Source organism: Squalius cephalus (genome assembly GCF_949319135.1).
Source record: "Squalius cephalus genome assembly, chromosome: 1".
Lineage (NCBI taxonomy): Eukaryota > Metazoa > Chordata > Actinopteri > Cypriniformes > Leuciscidae > Squalius > Squalius cephalus.
Genome location: NC_137122.1, coordinates 61,522,156 through 61,543,705, shown reverse-complemented (window position 1 = coordinate 61,543,705; position 21,550 = coordinate 61,522,156). Strand labels below are relative to the sequence as shown.

Sequence of the window (21,550 nt, the reverse complement as noted above, 5' to 3'; positions counted from 1 at the left end):
TGCTGATACCGAGTCCCGATCCGATACTTAATACATAAAAAAAGAATAAAGAAGAGCGAAAAAACAGATCCAGGATGTTCCTTATTTTTTATTTAATTCACCTTATTTTAACATTCAACAACTCTATTAACAAACAGAGCACTTCTGTGAGGTAGCTTGAACAATCAAGTAATACATAAATTCTTCACTTTTGGACTTTAGTGCAACAGTAAATATAAAAAAGTCTAATATATAAACAAATAGCACCTCAACTTAAAATACCCGGCAGGCATGTAAACAAATAAAAAATAAAAGTGCTACAGTGTTTGCAAAGCCAGTAATGTGCTTTTAGGAACTGCACTCCTAACTCTTACGCCGGTTTCACACTGCACTGTTAGCAGAGCGTGCAGCGCATATTTTTTTTCGCCGCCCATGTTACCAGATTAAACCAGGCTTTAGAGCATTCACACCGCGCGCAGAGGCGGCGCGGCAGTGCGTAGCAGAGCAGAGCAGAGCAGCAGTGCCGCGATCGTTTTGGCGCCGAGTCTATTTTTGCTGCGCCGCTTTTGCTGAATTAAAGTGACAATACATTGATCATGGCCAAAATACACCGCAGTTTTATCCAAAAAGTGCATTGATGATATCTATTGTGTTATAAACAGTCAATCAAATGACCAACAGCAATTTAAAAAGAAAACAAATGTCCAAAAACAAACTTGTTGCCATAACAATAAAATCAAAGATGAAACAAAAGTTATAAATGAAATTATTAATAAAATAAGCTTCTTGACAAGTCTTTTCTCTTAAATGTATTTGAAAACAAAAAAAAGCAATGCCAACTTATCCATTATGGAGTACTCTGTCTGTGGCCTACACAACCCGCGGTTCAGCCGCGCGTGACAAACGCTGCCAGTGTGAAAGCAAAACGCGCGTGTCCTGCTCCTGCTCACCATCATAGACTGTAAAAAATAGCTCACCATACGCACTGCTCCTGCGCTGCTTACTAACGCGTGCAATGTGAAACCGGCGTAACTCTGTGCCACCGCATACATATTGATGTGTTAAAAAATAATGAGAATATATATATCCGAGTCCTGATCGGGAGGTAACGTCCGATTCCGATCGAGTCTGAAAACACGTGATCGGGCCCGATTTCCGATCATGTGATCGGATCGGGACATCCCTAATTTAAATGTTATTTCTCTTAATTACCTTTACACTCGTAGGTAAGACACTTGCGATTGCATTTTCATTAAATGTCAATTAATGTAGCAAAATTCAATGTGCAAATTGAAAATGCATTCCAAGCCAATCACGTCCCCGCCCCGTCCCACCCTGTCAATCACTGCATCAAGGCGGGGCTCGGCAACAGGTAAACATAGGCAAATGTTCGCGTGGGAGCGTGCAGACGTTAGTGCAGAGAGGAGACCCTGAAGCAGAATGAATGATCATCGTCAGAAGAGCCGAGTGGTGCTGTAAAAGAGGTTTATGTTTTAAAGAAAATCGTCCATTGGACAAGCTAGATATTGTGGAGAGCATACAAATGCCTGTATGGAGCAGAAATGAAACATTAATGCTCTGCTGTTGTTGTCTGATGCTGGACTGTGTAAATGATGGTTTCGTTTTTAGATAATATGTGACCCCGCCTGTGAAACCCCGGCTAAAGTCGCAGAATCGAATTATGAGTTAACGAGCGTCAAAGTAGTCATAGCCATAAAAATGACAAAAATAGGCCATGTGTGTTTATTGCTGTAAATGATAGATTATACCAATGGTTTTGAGATGCAATACTTACATTTTTCATTTATAACATGATAAATACTGAAATTAATGATTTTATTGACACTACGTTATACTTCTGCGAAGAAAAAAACAAACAAAAAAAACGGACGTGGGCTTCCTAAACATTGATTTCATTCGTCTCTGGGTTTATTTCGCGCAACAACACTGCTGATTCTTATATCATTCGGTCTAGGAACTTCTTTTCTATGTCTTTTCTATTAGAAAGAGTAAAAACAGACTTTAATATCAATCCGCGAGCGGTAATCAGGTCAACACAATAAAAAAAAATGAGATGTAAGCCGCGTTTAGCCGCGTTTAGATGTCTGAGGTGATTTTTTCTTGTCATAGCCAATATTTTAAGAACTGCTTATTTGTTTTGTAGCTCAGTATTCTGCCAGTAATATTAAACTTATTTTAAGGACGTTTTTGGCCTGCTACGTGTTATTTGCTGGATGGTAATGCGTTGTTTTGACATCTGACATGGCGACACCGAAGCATGAGCAGGAACGGAAAATAGCTGCTTGCTATAAACAGCTTGCTTGATATTAATCTCGGTGGAATTGCCCCAAATTATGATTTAACCGGTTTTGTGTGTGAGTAAATGATGACAGAATTGTAGTTTTTGGGTAAACTATCCCTTAAAATTGTATTTATTTATTTATTTATTTTTTACTCCAGATTTACTCAATGTTACACCGTGGGCCAGTAAGAGAATGAGAAATGTTTATGTTATTTAATTGATATATTATTGACATTTTTTTTCACTGATATTACATTTTACTAATAAAGTTACACATTAAATCATTCCATTGAATTGACATGGTAATTGTTGCTACGATCAAGCTCTTGTGGTTCCCCCATTCGTTTCAATGTTTTTATGCTTTTAGCTTTTTGGACATGCACATCATAATAAATAGACCTGTTTTACAAAACTTTAAGAATTTTTCCACCAATGTCTCATATCACTAAAAAGGGGAGAATCTCAGCTTTAATGTGTTATATGGCACATATGCAGGATAACTATGGATCAAATGTGTTGCAGTTTTAACAAATAACCTCTTTTTAAATTGGAATTTCTCAAAAATATGATTTTCTGAGCCCGAATTTGAGCAAATCTTTGACATGGCCTTACTCAGTCAATATTACAGATATCAAGGTTATATTTTCACAGAATGTTCTTTACATTGTGTAGGATGATTTTATGTAGAAAACATTGAATCACAAAAAAAAATTCCTTTAGCTGGGTTTTCACAGGCAGGGTCACATATATTCTCATTGTTTGATGTATGCTTATCTTTATTTAGGCCAAATTTAGGACATTTAGGCCAAAGTGGGCGAAGATAAAAATCTAGTAGTGAGTGTTTTTTCTCTTTTGTTGTTTTATTAACATTAAAAGGATGAAATGAATGTAGAAATGTTTACCTGGCAAAGCTTTAAAGCACGAGCAAATAATTTGTGACAACTTTTGTGATTGCGAATAAGTGCAGTGTCCTGTGAGTGTAACTCTACCGCTGCATTAACATGTGATGTGAATGTACGTCGAGTTTTACAGTATTGGGACTGAGGCGCCAGCACTGCAGCTGATAGAATGTGCGCTGTAGCACGATACTATCATATTTCTTCCATAGCAGATATGTCACACTGTACAGCCCTGCTTATGCTCATGCAAAGCCTCATTGATGTAATATTTTTTTATTGCAATGTTTTATGTTGAAATGTTTTTATTATTTATTAAAGAAAATTATGCAAATCATAACAACCTACTGTAAGCCTATTTAATTCTTAATAAAGAATTCTAAAACACATATGCTGCCAACTAACATCGGTTAGCAAGTCCTGATCAATGTTTTAATTTTACGATCATTTAATTTAATTTATTTCACTGTTATGTTTCAGTTAATAAATCTATTAAAGGTGCTGTATTTAGTTTTTAGCGGCCTCTAGTGGTGATGTTTCAGATTGCAACCAATAAGTTTACAAGCGCGTGCTCTTACGCGTGCTCGAATTTATGAGCAAGCACTGTGGGTACCGGCCAGACTGAGACGCAACCGGACGTAACACACAAAGCATCCCACAACATGCTAGCCTGGGTTTCCCCATACTGCCTTGCTCGCAGCGCGATTTTATTCACGCTGCTAGGCAGTCTGGACACCATGGACCAAATTTTCCCCTGAAAAAGGGAACCAATCACAGAACGGGGAGGGAGCAGCAAGACGATGACGACACCGAAGCAGTTTGTTTATATCTATGGATCCAACATGGCATCAGACTCGACGTTATCTTCTACCTTCATGTTTATCTTGCACAAACGGTAATAATCGCTAAACGCCATTGTGTACAAATAAATCTTTGACCCATCGTCTTTTTCCTCGTCGAATTTCTGTCACTCTACATACGTCATCTGGTATAATTGAAACGATTGGCTATGAGCTACATACAGGCGCATTTGATAGACATTCATAGCGCCCAATAAACGGCTCTGGGCATTCGTAAACCACGCCTCAAATACGAGAAAATGAACACGTGGTTCCCAGACCAAGTCTCAAATGAGACTTGGTCTGACGTTAGCCAGGCTAACAACATGCTGGAAACTCAGGTAAACTCTCACTGCAACGTTACAATAATAGGCTACTTTTATCAGCTTGACGTTTAACTAATGCTCCATGCTCGTACCATGATAAGTATGGAACCCTATCAACCGTGCCGAATTCTGTCACTGCAAGCACTACTTCACATTTTCTTCAGGAAATGTACATTCTAGGTTTGTAGATAAGGTTTCTCCATTATTCAAATGCCCTGCCGATGTTGATCCGTGTTTTTTACCCGAAGTTTATCCGATTCACGTCTGGCCTTACGAGCTTCAGCAGAAAAAACTTTTTATTTTATTTTTTATCAATATGTGGAGTTTGTGTTGGAGTCTGTGTTTTGCTGGGCATAGGTCGTTTCTTAGTGTTATCAAACATGTCATAAGAAGCATAAGTCATAAGTCCATGTCATAAGTTGCAGTGTCGTCGCTGTTGAGTGCAAAGTCAGTAGGCTAGACGAGGCGAGAGGCTCGGGAGCGCGCATGCAGGTGACGTCACTGGCGGTAAATCCGACCCGGGACCTTCACATAAAAATAAGTATACTTGCTTTCAGAGGTAATAGCAAAACCCGCAAAGTGGATACCGGTAATTTTAATGTGAGATTACAACCCCTTCACACACAGGCAATAAAAAAAGGATTCGTTTTGGTAGAAAAGCTACATACAGCACCTTTAACAAATTGAAATAACATGAAGTATAAGACACATAATCTGTTGACTAGGGATGCTCCTTTTTTGCCTCCGATACCGATTCTGATATCTGGGATTCAGTATCGGCCGATACCGATCACCGATCCGATGCTAAAATAAAAACAGTGCTGAATTACCTAATAAACAGTATGCCTCACTGTGTGGAAGAAACTGGCATCATTATTTTGTGAAAGGCATCAGGCAGGCTTGACTTAAACATTACTTTCTTAACTTTATGGGTGGTTCTGGATGGCTAAAATACACATTAATTGCGCAGATATTAACAAATAAATACATGATATTCAATAAAAATAAAACAAAGAATGGATAAGATTTATTCATGTTTCTTTTTTATTTATTTTTAGCGATTAATTTTAAAACGGATGCTGCATTAATTGCGTTAAATATTTACCACTGAGTCTTCTCCTCCCATTTCTACCAGTGATGCTTATCCAACTTCCCAACTACTACCTGCGCAGACGTCAACAGCGCAACTGGGTTGTAGGTTGCCAGTTTGAGCTCACAAATGGGTTGAAATTTGTATGAAGTGTTGATTGTGTGAGTAGGATATGTTTAATACAAGATCTGGCAATCGGACAAACTTGGAATAATAAATTGATGTGGTTATTCATTTAACAAGGTTTGGGCCATACAAATTACGGGAGTTTCACGGGAGAAAAAAAAATGGGAGGGGGGTGGGAGATGGGTGTGAAATACAGGAGACTCTGGGGGAAAACAGGAGTGTTGATAGGCATGCAAATTAGCTTGTTTGAATTGGAAACTGTTTACCTGCCGCCTGCGTTCTGCGCATGTTGCTAGCGCGTGATGTAACACACTTGCGCACATCATAGAATTACCGCGAGTGTGTTTAGAGAGCCGACTGCTTTGTAAGCTTTTGAATCGCTCTCGCTGTAATTTGATGCCCCTACGGATCGGGCCCTTTGTTACCGATACCCGATCTAAAATTCTATTCCATATCTGAGCCGATACCCGAAACAAATATCGGATCGGAGCATCCCTACTATTGACATGCATTGCCTTTAGAAAAATTGGGCACACTATGTTAAAGTTTAGCCTACTTTGCTTAAATCTGATGCAATAATAGAAGCCTACATTTGTTTCAGTTCTAAAGTTGTAATGTAATTTCAGTATTGTGATTATGAATTCGTTTAACTACAATGTTTCACTTGAACTTATCTGCTACCAGCTCTCAATCGCTCTCAATGAGCCGCAGCGCAGCGTCAGATTATGTAATAGAGATAATAAACTGACACTTTTCAAAGTCTAAGATTATAGCGCCACTTAGCGGTAAAAGGCAGCAAATACACATCCCCAATTTTACCGCCGTATGAAAAATTGGCGTATTATTCTGGTTGAGTAACAACTGTATTTTTAAGAATTCCATGTGCAGGCCCAAATCACTCTTTGCTATAGTTAACAATCTCACTAATCCACCACAAAATGTTATTTCTGGCTCTGCAGTGCTTGTGAATAGCTTTTCTCAATTCTTTTCAGACACATTAAAGTCAATTGAATCCATTACCAAAGACACCAAAGTGACTCAAATGTTCATTTGATGTAAGCTGATTCAGCTCATTCAACAAACTCTCTCTGCTTTTACTCTGACTACCTCTGCTGCCATAAGTGATCTAATTATGAAGTCTAATTCCACGTCCTGCCAGCTTATATCTAATATCTAATTTACCATTCTTAAGCAAAATACTTGAAAAAGTTGTGGCTTCACAACTGAGATCATACTTAGATCCTAATGGTCTTTTTGAACCATTTCAGTCAGGATATCGCACATCTCATAGTACTGAAACTGCTCTTCTTGGGGTGGTTAACAGTGGTGTGAAGTAACGAATTACAAATACTCACGTTACTGTAATTAAGTAGTTTTTTTCAGAAATTGTACTTTGAGTAGTTTAAAAATTGTGTAATTTTACTTTTACTTGAGTATATTTTAAGTTATGTATCGGTACTTTTACTCCACTACTTTCCTTCTGTTTGTGGTCGTTATTCGTTACATGCTTGTTTTAAAATTTTATTTTTATCCATCAACGTGATTGGATCGAGTAATCGGTCGTCAAATCAAATTCTGCATAGAAAACTTTAACTGCTAGCTAGCCTATCTGCTGTTACTCGTGGCTGCTGTGGAAGTGCATTCTCCAAGCATCAATTCAATAGAGATATCAGCGTCTTCCTCTAATATGCTAAGGTACATTTCACATTTCTGCTTATTATTATATTTATTGATTTGATTTAATTTGATTTAATTTTAATGACCACACAGCCAGGCTGGTGGAATTTGTTTCCAGTACAGCTCTTTAGTACAGATTCCAGCATTACATTAAACAATAAGCATTAAACATACAAAATAACATACATATACATACAGACAGACACATTAATACATGATACACAATACATAAGGTTGGCCTATCTACAGGGACTGACATTTGATGTGAGGTTGGGGGTATTGTGTACAGTGTAAAGAAACTCAAGTGCTGAGTTCATAATTCGGTGAATTCCCGCTCCCATTTACTTAATATATTATAGAGACGTGCGTCGCAATCTGTGCACTGCTGTCTCTCCCTGGGCTGTCGCGCTCGACATGCAGGAGTCACTTGGAAAAGTCAGCAGCTCGTTGCGCGTGGTGCGCGCTGTGAATGTGTGTTGGGGACACTCTAAAACTGTGGAAAAACACCTTCTGTACTGAAATTGGAGGACTAGATTCAGTATGCAGTGCACATTATGAACCATGGCGTTAACTTGACCTGCGTTTCTGTCAACATTAAATAAACAACATTTTTTGATTGATCCATTTCATACAATCCGCCTTCATTTAGCAAGTGCACTTGCGCAAAAACATTTGTTGTTGTGGATGCTGCTGATAAAACAGCTTCGCCAAGACTACAAAGAGATGCATTAGTCTGTGTGTTTTGTTTCTTTTGTAAAAGTTTCCCCGGATATAGGCTACTTCCCTATTTAATGCATAATTTTCCTTACAAATTATATTATCAGCATTACAATTTGAGTAAATATAGCTGTGTAAAATTTAAGGGATGATGCCACCCTTCTAGAACAATGTGCATTTACGTTTAAATTGTAACGTATTTAATGGCATGGAATTACAGTGTAATTAGTGTTAGTTCACAGCTTTTTCAGTTGAGTAAGGTAAACTGATAATATTAGTGATTCTCATTTCTTTATCAAAACACAAAAACTGGTACCGTTTTGGAGAGAAATTGGGTATTTTTTCATCTCTATTTACCCCATCTCATGGTGTGTGATGCTTAACTATTGGATGAGTTTCTAAAGGTTTTTTTAATTCTTTGCACAGTTATGAACATTGATATTTTATGTGCAACAAGCATGCTCAGGCTCAGTGGCCTTACGCCTAATTTTTAATGTTTTTTTTTTAAACAATATGATTTAAATGGTGATGAGTGTACTGTTTTGATGCATTTTAAAAAGATGAATGATATATATTCTTCAATCTTTATAATGTGAATTACAGTATGTACAATGCTTTTTTACTTTATGAATTGTAGTGCACAGTGTTTATTATAAGGGGGTAGAATCCGCAGCTCAGTACTCACTACTCATGAGTACTTTTAAATTAGCTACTTTTTTTACTCTTACTCAGGTAGTTTTTTGGACAAGTACTTTTTACTCTACTCGCACTACATTTTTTGGAATGTAATGGTACTATTACTTGAGTATGTTTTTTCAGTACTCTTTCCACCACTGGTGGTTAATGACATTCTTCTGTCCATGGATTCAGGGTTAATAAACAAGTGCTGGATTTGACACAGTCTCCCATTAAATACTCATCTCTCGCCTTAGTGATATCGGCATCACTGGTTCAGCTCTTTCCTGGATCATTTCCTACATCAGCGACAGAAAGTATTATATCACTATAGGTCACTGCTCCGCTTACACTGGGTGTTCTTTAAGGTTCAGTTCTTGGCCCACTATTGTTCATCATTTATCTATATCTACTTGGTGACCTCATATACATGCATGGACTTCAGTTTCATTGCTATGCTGATGACATTCAAATTTACCTCACCACCAGCTCTAATAGAGCATTCCCTGCCCGACTCACTTACTGCATGTATCAGGGATATCAAGCATTGGATGTCCCCGAATTTCCTCAAGTTAAATAATAACACAACTTAAATATTGATGATTGGTTCTGCTGCCTCAGTCAAAAGGATGGACCGGTCCTTTGATATTGACGGGGTTCATGTTAAGCCTTCTTCATCCATCTGTAACATTGGTGTTGTATTTGACTCAGCTCTTTTTGCTCTCATATTTCTTCTGTTGTTAAAAACTCTTTTTTCCATTTTCGTAATATTGCACACCTTCGAACTTCTCTATCTGATGCTGACACCTTAATTCATGCATCAATCGATTACAGTATGTTCTCACATCGACCAGGCATTCTGCTCACGTTACTCCTCTGCTCAACACTGGATACCCGTGGCATTACGTATTCACTTTAAGATATTACTTCTAACATTTAAGGCATTAAATGGTCTTGCACCTCCATATCCATCTGATCTACTTTACTCCTACCACCCTGCCCGGTGATTATTTAAATGGTGATGAGTGTACTGTTTTGATACATTTTAAAAAGATGAATGATATATATTCTTCAATCTTTATAATGTGAATTACAGTATGATCACTTAGATCAGCTGAACTTTTTTTTTTTTTTTGTCCACTGTAGGTGGAAGATCATTTAGTGTTAATGCTCCTAAATTATGGAATTCACTACCCCTTACACTTCGTTATATTCTCATCTATGGCTACCTTCAAGACTCAGCTAAAAAACATATCTGTTTAACACGTACTTTGGATAATGTGGCTATATGTATCCTAATGGGTTTGCAGTGTGGATGTGTAAATGTATTGTAATGTACAATGTACAGCGACCTTGAGCTACAGAAAGGCGCTATATACATAAAACTTCTAAGTACCTCAAAATGTTGAGTTGACAGTTTGGATTCTTCAGTCCAGCAGAGAGCAGATTCACTCCTGAATCCTGCAGGTCATTGTTACTCAGGTCCAGCTCTCTCAGGGGTGAGTTTGATGATTGTAGAACTGAAGTCACAACTTCACAGTGCTGATCAGTTAGATTACAGGCTGCTAATCTGAAGAAAAAAAAAGGAGTACTCTGGTTATAACCCTCATGGAATAAAAATATATTTTCATACATTTATGACCAATATATGAACTACTTCAAATATATTGAAAAATAAATAATGAAATAATATATTGCGTTAATAAATTACAATATAGTATATACAATATATAAACTATATTTACTATGTTACACTAATGTGTATTCACCTGAGTTACTTTCACTCAGTTGAGTTGTTTCTGCCACACAAAGTAATGAGTTGAGTTTGTGTGTAAAGTTAATTACTTAAGGGTGCAATGCTGAAAACATGTAAAGTCTAATTGGTCAAAACAAATTGTTGAGTTCAAAACTCTAGGTTTGATTTTTTTCAACCACCCCTATTCATCAACCAATCAGATTCATGCATTCAACAGCCCCCCGTAGTGTACATTTATATAAAGCAGACATTATTATTAACATTAATTAATGAATGAAAGTCAAACTCAAACCTCAGTTTGTTGAGTTGACAGTTTGGACTCTTCAGTCCAGCACAGAGTAGCTTCTGTCCTGAATCCTGCAGGTGATTGTTACTCAGGTCCAGCTCTCTCAGGGAGTTTGATGACTGTAGAACTGAAGCCACAACTTCACAGTGCTGATCAGTTAGATTACAGGCTGCTAATCTGAAAAAAAAGGAGTACTCTGGTTATAACCCTCATGGAATAAAAATATATTTTCATACATTTATGACCAATATATTAACTACTTCAAATATATTGAAAAATATATGAAATAATATATTGCGTTAATAAATTACAATATAGTATATACAATATATAAACTATATTTACTATGTTACACTAATGTGTATTCACCTGAGTTACTTTCACTCAGTTGAGTTGTTTCTGCCACACAAAGTAATGAGTTGAGTTTATGTGTAAAGTTAATTACTTAAGGGTGCAATGCTGAAAACATGTAAAGTCTAATTGGTCAAAACAAATTGTTGAGTTCAAAACTCTAGGTTTGATTTTTTTTCAACCACCCCTATTCATCAACCAATCAGATTCATGCATTCAACAGCCCCCCGTAGTGTACATTTATATAAAGCAGACATTATTATTAACATTAATTAATGAATGAAAGTCAAACTCAAACCTCAGTTTGTTGAGTTGACAGTTTGGACTCTTTAGTCCAGCACAGAGTAGCTTCTGTCCTGAATCCTGCAGGTGATTGTTACTCAGGTCCAGCTCTCTCACGGAGTTTGATGACTGTAGAACTGAAGCCACAACTTCACAGTGCTGATCAGTTAGATTACAGGCTGCTAATCTGAAAAAAAAGGAGTACTCTGGTTATAACCCTCATGGAATAAAAATATATTTTCATACATTTATGATCAATATATTAACTAGTTTAAATCTGTTAATCTGAAAAAAGAGAGGACTCTTGTTAAAAGGTTATGATCAGTCAAGAGCTTGTTAATAATGGAGAAGCTTTTGCATACTGGAGAGACGTTAGAGAGCGGGAAGGCCTGGTTTGCACTTTTTGCACTTTTATTTTACATTACATGCACTTACATGTTCTTACAGTGTACTTACTCTAGACTCTTACTCTAGTACTGGGTAATATAAGGTAACTGCATGGGTTAAGGTTAGGTTTAGCAAGGCTCGAAATTGTGACCATTTTGGTCGCATATGCTCCTGAAATTTAATCTGTGCGACCTAAAAATATATTTGGGAGCATTTGTGCGAGTGCAAATAATGGTTGTGGTGCGACCGGTTTTCATTTCTCTAAAAAAACGTTTGCAAATTACTTCACAGTGTGTACCTTATGTGCGCTGATACGCGATGGCCGGACCGTCATTCTATCCAACGTTATATAACCAATCCCGGGGTTTTTCCTGCATTGATTTTTTTTTGGCGGCCGCCAAAGCCTTATTTGATCGGTGCGTGAGTGACTGCTGCGCTTGACGAGAGAAAGCCCCGGCCGCGCGCGCGCACTCTCACGTCTTCAAACAACACGAGCGCTGTCTTGCTCTCTCTCCCTCGCGCATATTAATCAAAATCATTTGACACGATAGAAAAAGGGCGGAAGACCGAAGTTTCACGTGGAGCATTCTGAGATTTTTTTTCCTCCTAAATTACCGAGGAGTGTGAATTGTGCTAAAAAATAAACTACCGGGATAATCACACAACGCTTGCCGTATGCTACACGTCCACTAATGACATGTCCGATTCGCGAACTAATGACTCATTTGAACCGATTCACTTTAATGAATGGTTAAAACAACTGGGGCCTCATTTATAAAACTGTGCGTAGGAACCTTACTAAAAGTGTACGTACGCACAAAAGCCAAAAATGGCGTACGCAAAAAAATATTCAGACTTATAAAACCGTGCGTACGCCAGAACCTGCGCAGAATTCACTTTATAAATCCCAGTCAGCGGAAGATTGTGCGTACATGCGTCTCCTCCCCGAAATAACCATATATGGAGCTTACAACACCTAGTTTTACTATGCAGATCCTCATCTACATATCATTTGCATATGATTATTCATCCACGTGATAACTTAAACGTTATCACGTGGATGATTAATCATATGCAAATGATATAAACGGTACAAGAAACATTACATTAATACAAATCAAGTAGTTGTCTATCCTTGCCTTGTTTTTGAATAGCCTACATAAATCAAATAGTGTAAAATACATTTCAGAGAAAGTCTTTTCCACTTGCCGAATTGTATTTTTAATTGATTTATATTTTTAATGGAAACAGATAGGCCTTGGGCATTATTTGCATGAAACTATTTTCTGAGGCAATCTGGTATTATCATGATAAGCAATTATCTCTGTGGTTAAAACATTAAAACACAGCATGCCAGAGGAAAAGTGTTCAAAAGCATCGCATCCACAACAAATATTTCTATTGATTGAATATAAAAAAATGTTGTAACTTTTCAGTATGATTTCATGTTTAAGTGTTTAACTCCATAATTTGAATGGCATATTTAATCTAAATGTTTATATCAGAAGTAAAACATAGTTTAAATCATTATTTTATTTATTTAAACTGCGTCAGTTTCACTAAACGGCCCAACACGCTCGCTGGCGCGGACATTTAAGAAGGAATGGATATTTGCTTCAAGTGACAGGCTTGGTGAGTGAAATTATATCTTTATGTATTATGTTTAATTTTAATTCTAAATTCTAAAAGTGACCAAAAAGACATTTAACTCTAACTCACCATCGGTGTCGCCAAACTGCTCCATCTCCAAAATGTGCGTACGCATGGGTCAGAGTTTGCGTGTAGGTGCGCATATTTTCACGTCAAGTTTTTCTTTATAAATCCCACCTTTTGCGCAGGAACTGGCGTACGCATGTTTTCAGCCCTGTTTTGTGCGTACGCAAGCTTTATAAATGAGGCCCCTGATCTGTCCAACACACTCACGAGACGTCGGTCGGTCGGTGTATAACAAATCGGTAACACTTTACAATAATGTTCCACTTATTAAATTCTAGTTAACACAGTTAACATGTACTATTAATAAACTGCACTTTGTTAATTTGTTAACCATTGTTAATGTTAATTTCAACATTTGGGCTACTAATAGCCTACATTATTGAAATATTTTTATTTTTATTTGTTAACATAGTTAATGCACTGTGAAGTAACATTAATGAACAATGAACAGCTGTATTTTTATTAACCCCCTGAGGTCGGCTATCGCGCCGGCGATAGGCTCGTTTTTTTCCGTATGAGTGCAAAAAAATAATAAAATAAAAATATTAATTTTTATCTTATATGCTTGTGTTGTACATCAATCTATCCTGTTAAGTGTGTATTATTTTTGTGTACACTCACAATAAAAACAAAGTGTTGTGCTTTTCGCCAAATAAAGAAAAATAAACGTGATGCGAGTTCTGCCTTCTATCTTTCAGTGTAGTCCATTCTGAAACGCGTCCGAAAATGAACTGTAACTCAGCGAATACTCAGTCAAACAGGCAAACAGACATACAGGCATGAAGCTTGAATTCTCTTCTCTTAAATGAAGTAATTTATATAAAAAACAAATATTCTCATCTTGTGAAATCTGTATTAAAAGAGAGCGATTCCAGTCGACCTCATTACAACTGATTCAAATGTAATGTGACTCCGCCTACGGAGAGGGCGCGCTATTCAAACGCAAATGAATGAGGCAATCCGCGCAATCCTGTGAACGCCCCCATATCAGCTCGAGAAACACAAGTTTATTCAGATCATTACTTTAACACCGTCTCGTAGCGCTGTGAGGAATAACAATAATGAAAAAAGTACCTCAGAAGTGCGGGTATATCGAGGAGCGAGCTGAGGAATACTGTACGGTTTTTTTTCTTCTCACGTGAATCGGGTTTCTGTTTTTGATGAATGAACGGCAGAGATGCGCGCTGTTTACCACAGCTCGCAAAAAGACAGTTAAATTTAAATTGCGTTCCTGTGTGAATGAATGATGATGTTTTAGCAAACTGTATTGACGTACTGAGTTGAGTAAAAATCGACAGAAATATGTTGAAATAAAATGTAGGCTATTTGTATAAGCAACGTTTTAAACTGAAAATTAACATTTATATGCCCTAATATTTCATAAAAACAACGTTACAGTCAGGCGTTTCTGTTTGTGTATGAATGTTTCGGTTTTAGCAAACTGTATTGCTACACTCAGTAAATATCGACTAAAATATGTTGAAATAAAATGTATTTGTATAAGCAACGTATTAAACTGCAAATTAACATTTATATTTCTTATAATAAAAATGAAAGACCTATATTACAGACATATGAAAGACAACATTTCGTTGATTAGTTTTGGATAGATTATACATTTTTAATGTAAAATATCTGCCACCTCAAATAAGCTTTCAAATAAGTTTGCCAATATTTGCTCATGTTAAATATAGTATGTTTTGTCAAAAATAAAGTTATCAAATAATCAATCAAATCCTTAACTTTGAAATATGTATGATAAAATGTATACTTTAGTTTTTACAAAGAAAGATTACACTTGAATTGTTGTAATTGTAACCTTTTTAATAAAAAAATATATTTACAAGGTAGATGTAAACAAACTATTAAAAGGTAAATATAAGCCTTTTCTTTAAATAACTTTTATTGTGTTTTATTATTGACAAATTTGGGGAGAGGAAAAATATTCCAAAACTGAAAATACAGTATGAGAATTAACTGCACAATAGACATGTTTTCCTTGGATATTATAGGCCAAATTGCAAGCCCAATATGTGGAAAAATAAAAAAGAATTGAGATGCTTCCAACTGTTGCTCTTGCATTCTTGTGGCTCAGTGACTCACCTGAATGAATGGCTAATTAAGTATGCAGGCCCCATTGTCTCCTCAGGTGTGAACCACTACATATACATGACCGTTGACGCCCACTCCGCATATGGCCTTTCCAAACAGAAAGTGCTTTGCAAAATTCAAATCAATGTATTGTGTTATGTGAATGATAAGGCAGGGTGATTTTCACTTCATTTTGAAGAAAAAACACTAGGCAATGACATCTTTTAGACAAAAGTCTTATTGGCACATATTTAGAATGTGTTTTATGGCCTTATTTCAGAAACTTTAGTTTTTAGTTTTTTCAATAACCATGCATAAACATTATTCTCTCAAAAATGCAGACATGTACATTCTTGTTGCTCACATTTCATGGTAGCCCTGTTTGTGCTAAATAGTGTGTATTTTTTTTTTGCCATTAATATATTTATAAGCAACTGAAAAAAGCAAAAATGTCAGGGCATGTCAGAACATCTCAAGGACCCCAAAAACACCTTAGACCCCAGAGGGTTAACTAAGATTAACAAAGATTAATACAGCATATTAATAGCAATAGAGTGCCAAGTGCCAAGCAAAAAATGCAGGGACAGGTGTGTGGCAAACAAATCAGGTTCATCAGGTTAGATTATTAAGGCTTTTAATCGGCAGGATACGTCAAATATAACCATACTGTCTATGAATATAACACCGCATACACCATCGCCAAAGAAGAGCTTGCCTTCACTAAATTTATGTCAAATGACAAATCATGTGCCAATATCATCGGGGTGAGATGATATAGAGCCAGAAGACCAAATTTCAAATCTTGGCCACAGGATGAAATAAAATCTGTTAATATATAATTTGTAGTTGTGGAGCTCCTTAATTTTTGGTGGGTGCTCCTAAATTTTTGCTGGTGCTCCTAACTTTTTGAAGTTGGGAGCACCAGTGCTACCAAGTAAAAAAGTTAATTTCGAGCCCTGTTTAGGGGTAGGTTCATGGTTAGTACCTAGTTAGTACCCAGTTATTGTAATTACTATTATAACATATTAATTAGTTTATGTAATAAGTACATAGTATGTACAAGAGGAAAAGGACTCTAAAATAAAGTGCTACCAAGGCCTGAAAACGGATGCCGAGGTTGCTTTGATTCCGCTCGATATGCAAATAACATTGTTTTTTAGCTGTTTTAAAGAAACAAGGTATGATGTTGTTGTTGCTGACGCACAGCCGTTTCATCAATTTTTACTCAAACTGTCTCATGCACCAGCTGTTAGATGTTGCGTGTGTATGGTAACCAGATTTCTCTTGGCGGCATACAAGATGGGATGTTTTCTGGGCCCTGTAGGTGTTCTGACATGCTCTGACATTTGTGCTTATTTCTGTTACTTGTGACATTTTCATGGCTAAAGTCTGATTACACTGTATTCAGCACAAACTCTGTTACAATAATATGTCAGCAGCATGTATGTAAACGTTTGTAGTTCTGAGATAATGACGCTTATGTGTTGTTTGTGAAAAAATGTGGTTTGTGCAGACAACATCAGTGTTTCTGACGAGTTTTAGTGAAAGTGCAGAACGCAGTAAGTAAGTGATGTCTTAAAGGGGAGCCCTATTGACGATCTAAATAATAGTTTTGTTTTTCATGCTTCTAGAGGACCAGTGGTTACGTTCACACTGTAAGTGATAACTGCATTTAAATGTGGGAGTGAATCCGCTAAATTTTAGTCCTGTGAGTCATGAAATTGCGATGATTGACATAGTAATCATAGCAACATTATGGCTTCTAATAATGTTATGATTTTTGTTACATTTACACTTTAGTCATGTTTACAAAACACCTTGCAGAATGTAACAGAACGTTATAGAAATAGTTATTTTTATTTATTTTTTTAATAAGAAGGATCATAAAACCTTGACTCTATTTAGTACTGCCCTGAAAAAGCTTTTTCACATAACAGATGTTCAATAGCCTAGTCCACAAGACAAAATACAAATACAAAATACAAGACAAATTACATAGGCTTGATTTTTAATATTGTGTGTCATTACCTGAATGATCCACAACTGTTTTTTTTGTTTTGTTTTTTGTAATGGTTGTTCATGAGTCCCTTGTTTGTTCTGAACAGTTTAACTGCCCAATGGTCTTTAGAAAAAATCCCTCAGTTCCTGCACATTCTTTGCTTTTCCAGAACCTTCTGCATATTTGACTCCTTACTAGCAGTGACTATGATTGTGAGATCCATTTTTTCACACTGGTGACAACTGAGGGACTCGTACACAACTATAACAAACGCTGCAAACATTTAGTGATGCTCAAGAAGAAAGCATCCGTTAAGAGCCAGGGGGTTAAACTTTTGAACTTGATCGTTTGTGTAAGTTGTCCTTATTTTGTTTAAAAGTTAATTAATTAATTTAGTCCTGCCCTTCAGAGGCTAAATAAGATATTAGCATGTAAAACAAAATAAGAAAATTTAAACATCACCATCATCTTGCTCAAAAGTTTGCCCCTAGCTCTTAATGCATCGTGTTGCATTCTTCAGCATTACCTTGCAGATTCTGAAAGATGTATAATAGGTAAACGTATGACTGCAGCTATACACTGCAATCATTTTGTAAGGGTTAAAATATTAATTTAAGAGCTCAGTGTTGAGACCTTTCACCAGAATTTGAGTGAGAGGCGACCTGGCCAATCATAATGCAGATATCCGCCATTTTTGTCTAACAAACAAACCAAACCAGTTAGTAGATTAAAGTCTAGTGGACTTGAACGTGAAAAATGGTGTACTGATTTCTTTTTGCAGTTTTGATGTTCATTCATGTTTAATTTGTGCTATAACTAGAAGAGATAATCAGTTCACGTGCTGCTTGAACTGAGGCACTACACATTAAAGTGTCAGTCATGTTTGAAAGACTTTTTTTCACACCAAAAGTAACCTGCTCTGTCTTGTCTGTTGGTGCATTGTCAGTGTCCTCTTTGCTCTGCAATATATTTTTCACTGTGTGAGAACATGATGTGTGGCTTGAGTGCGGAATGGCTTGTCGGACGTAGCAACAGTAACTAAGAGGGGCGGGTCTTTGTTAAAGGTCAATTTCAAATTATTTAAATCTTTGTGGACTCGGCCGGACTCGACTCGGACGTTAAGGACTCGGACGTTAAGGACTCAGACTCAAGTCCGAATTGGTCCTCTTTAGACTCGGACTTGGACTCGATTGTTAAGGATTTGGATTTAACTCGGACTCAACAAAGGTGGAATCGAACCCAATAAATTAACTACAATATAATTTAATATATAGAATGCGAAAAACTGTACGTTCAGAGCAGTATGTCTGAATACATAGTATTTGAAAAACAGTCTGCGAAAAAGTTGCCGGATAACCTAAAACTTCTGGCAAGATACTGAAGTGCGCATACGCTGGACACTTTACTATCCCATGAGGCCAAGGAAGAGGTTTTATGAATGGCAGTGAAGCGACGTAACTGACGCTTGTAGGTCATATAATAATGACAACATGGCGGATGTAGTACGTCCAGATTCCATTCATACTACACACATTCATACTAGCTACACAATGTATCGATTCAGCATCGATATTGCGATGTGCGCATCCGCGATAGTCATGGATTGATGGATAGCCTTGGATTATTTGCTAAATTTAACCATCATAGAGTAAAAGTTTATAATGTACAAGTTTTTTTAAGTCGAGTCAGGCATCAAGCGCAAGAGGACTTGCGTGCCATTTTCTTTGCGCACACACAAAGCAACGCAGACAGCATGTGAACACCGAATTCAGTTCCCTTTCTCTTTTTTCCAAGCTTAAACGGACACGTGCACGTAAAATTAGGTTAAAATGTCTGTCTCTGCGAGTATCCTCGTAAACACAGTTGGTTGTGTGCTGTAAACAATTGAGAAAGAAAACGGATGCGTGTCATTTATATTAGGTCTGGGCATTCGTCTTAAAGGGACAGCAGCTTAATGTACCCGCAGCTGTTTGTGATACCAATGGTGATCAAACAACAAAAAAGAAAGAGAAAATGACTTTTGTAGCTTTAACAAAAATAAATTGTATTAATTACGGTAATCAATTATATTAGTTATATTTTATTTATACATTGCAGACTGTTATTCAATTTCTGTACCTGAATACTGTTAGATTTACCTGAAAAACAAAGCTCATTTCAATTGTATCTTTCTTCTATTGTATTTTTCTATGCTCATAAATGATTATTTTCTATGCAGATTCACTTCCCTACAAAATCACCCGTATTATTCTAGACTGATTAATTCTATTCAAATAGAGCTATTCAAATCAACTGGTGAAATTGTTTATTTATACATTGCAATATCGGAGAAAAACTAAATATCGCAATGTAAGTTTTTTCCAATATCGTGCAGCCCTAATTCATACCATATATAACATAGATTTTTAACGGTCAGGAAGGATGTTCTAATTCAAATGTAGTGCCTACTCGACAGTACGCAATTGCGGATGCACCATGAGCGTTGTAAACAGTTATTTCAGCGTTTAACGGGAAACATTTTAAATGGCAACAGAAAACTCGTCAATTGGAGTGAAGAAGAGACCTTTTCGTTATTAACTTTACTGTCCAAAAAGTCATTATAGAGAAAAAAAACTTGATAGTACTTAGCAATATAATATGAGGATGTGCAATGCAAGAGCCTTCATGTAAACAGGTTGCATGCAGCATTCGTCCAATCAATGGGTCTCATACATGAAACACGAGCAGAACGAATTTTTGTGTAAATCGTGTGTAAAGTGGTTTTGGCGTAAATTTTCGGATTCATTAAAATGTTCGTATTTTCCAAATGTTAGTTGGTACGAAAGAAATCTACACCTGCTCCCAGCCACGCGTAAATAGTGCGTTTAACATCCGAACGTTTTGCTCATCAATAAGCCTGCATTTTAATTGACCTTAATCGGGTACATATTTACACAGCATTTTGAAAAAATATTATATATAGTAATTACATACGGTTTTTCTTTTTACTTTTATTACGAGAGCCAGTAATAGCATCTGAAAATGGAACACAAGTCCGCATTTTTTTTTTTTTTTTTTTACAAGTCCGCAAGTCACAAGTGTTGCAGTCAAGCTTCATGTTGAACCATTTTATTTTCACTTCTGGGACTGTTCGATTAACAGATGAAACTCCATTAACTGCATCTGTAATATGCTGCCAAGCATTTTTACCTAAAGCATTTAGGTAAAAGCATTATTACCTAAAAAATCATTTTTTTAAGACCTGATACGCCACTACGCTTGAAAATAAAATGTGGCGTTTTGAATAAACTTCTGATAATAAAACTTTAATTTCTGCATCTGAGGAATTTATCTTCTTCATTCGCTTTTGAGAAGACATGTTAAAAACCTTCGTTTGGTGTCATAATATGATGCCCATATATTGTTCTCAGTCGGTTTTAATGGGCGGGATTTATGGTAATTGCGAATGAGCGTGCACGCGCCTCCCATTTACGACTGATTGGAATTCATTAACACACACACACATTTCACTATCAAATCTGACGTTTACGAAGTATTTGTGAATCAGGAGTAGGCATGTGCCGGTATCAACTTTTCATGCTGCGATTAATTGATTGAGCTTTTACCAGGGTATACGGTATTATCACGATATTTTAATTGCTCAAGAGAAATGGATGGATTGGTGGGGGGGATGTAGAAAAAAAAACTACTTGCATTACAATAGTGATTGTCAAAACATTTGGTAACTAAATAGAATTTTACACAATTTTCACGCTTTCAATTCTTGGGATTTGATTTCAATCTTGATTCAGTATTGACGTTTTGGATAAATATTAGGTAGGCTACAGTAGATAGACGTTAATTTTTCTCAAGAAAAAATATATCTCACATAATGCTGTAAACATACAGAGAGCCCTGTCAGCTGGTATTATTAAAGGTTAAAAATTAACTAATTAAATTAAATATAATTTGGTTTTCATTATAATAACAATTGTGACACAAGTAAAAATATAATACAAATGTAATATAGTGCACATATTTAGCAAAATACTCCTCTTTATAGCTATTTTTTTTCT

The 21,550-nt window shown here is 36.4% G+C and overlaps 1 protein-coding gene across 1 annotated transcript in view; it reads right to left on the bottom strand.

The window, feature by feature from the left end:
- Positions 1 to 21,550, bottom strand: part of LOC307170569 (NACHT, LRR and PYD domains-containing protein 3-like) — a 58,354-nt gene that overhangs the window by 23,308 nt on the left and 13,496 nt on the right. Inside the window, exons 3-5 of the mRNA XM_079891712.1 lie at positions 11,319 to 11,489; positions 10,676 to 10,846; positions 10,024 to 10,197 (exon numbers count right to left, since the gene is read on the bottom strand). Of these exons, the coding sequence (XP_079747838.1) occupies positions 10,024 to 10,197; positions 10,676 to 10,846; positions 11,319 to 11,489 (516 nt within the window). The remainder of the gene's footprint in view (positions 1 to 10,023; positions 10,198 to 10,675; positions 10,847 to 11,318; positions 11,490 to 21,550) is intronic.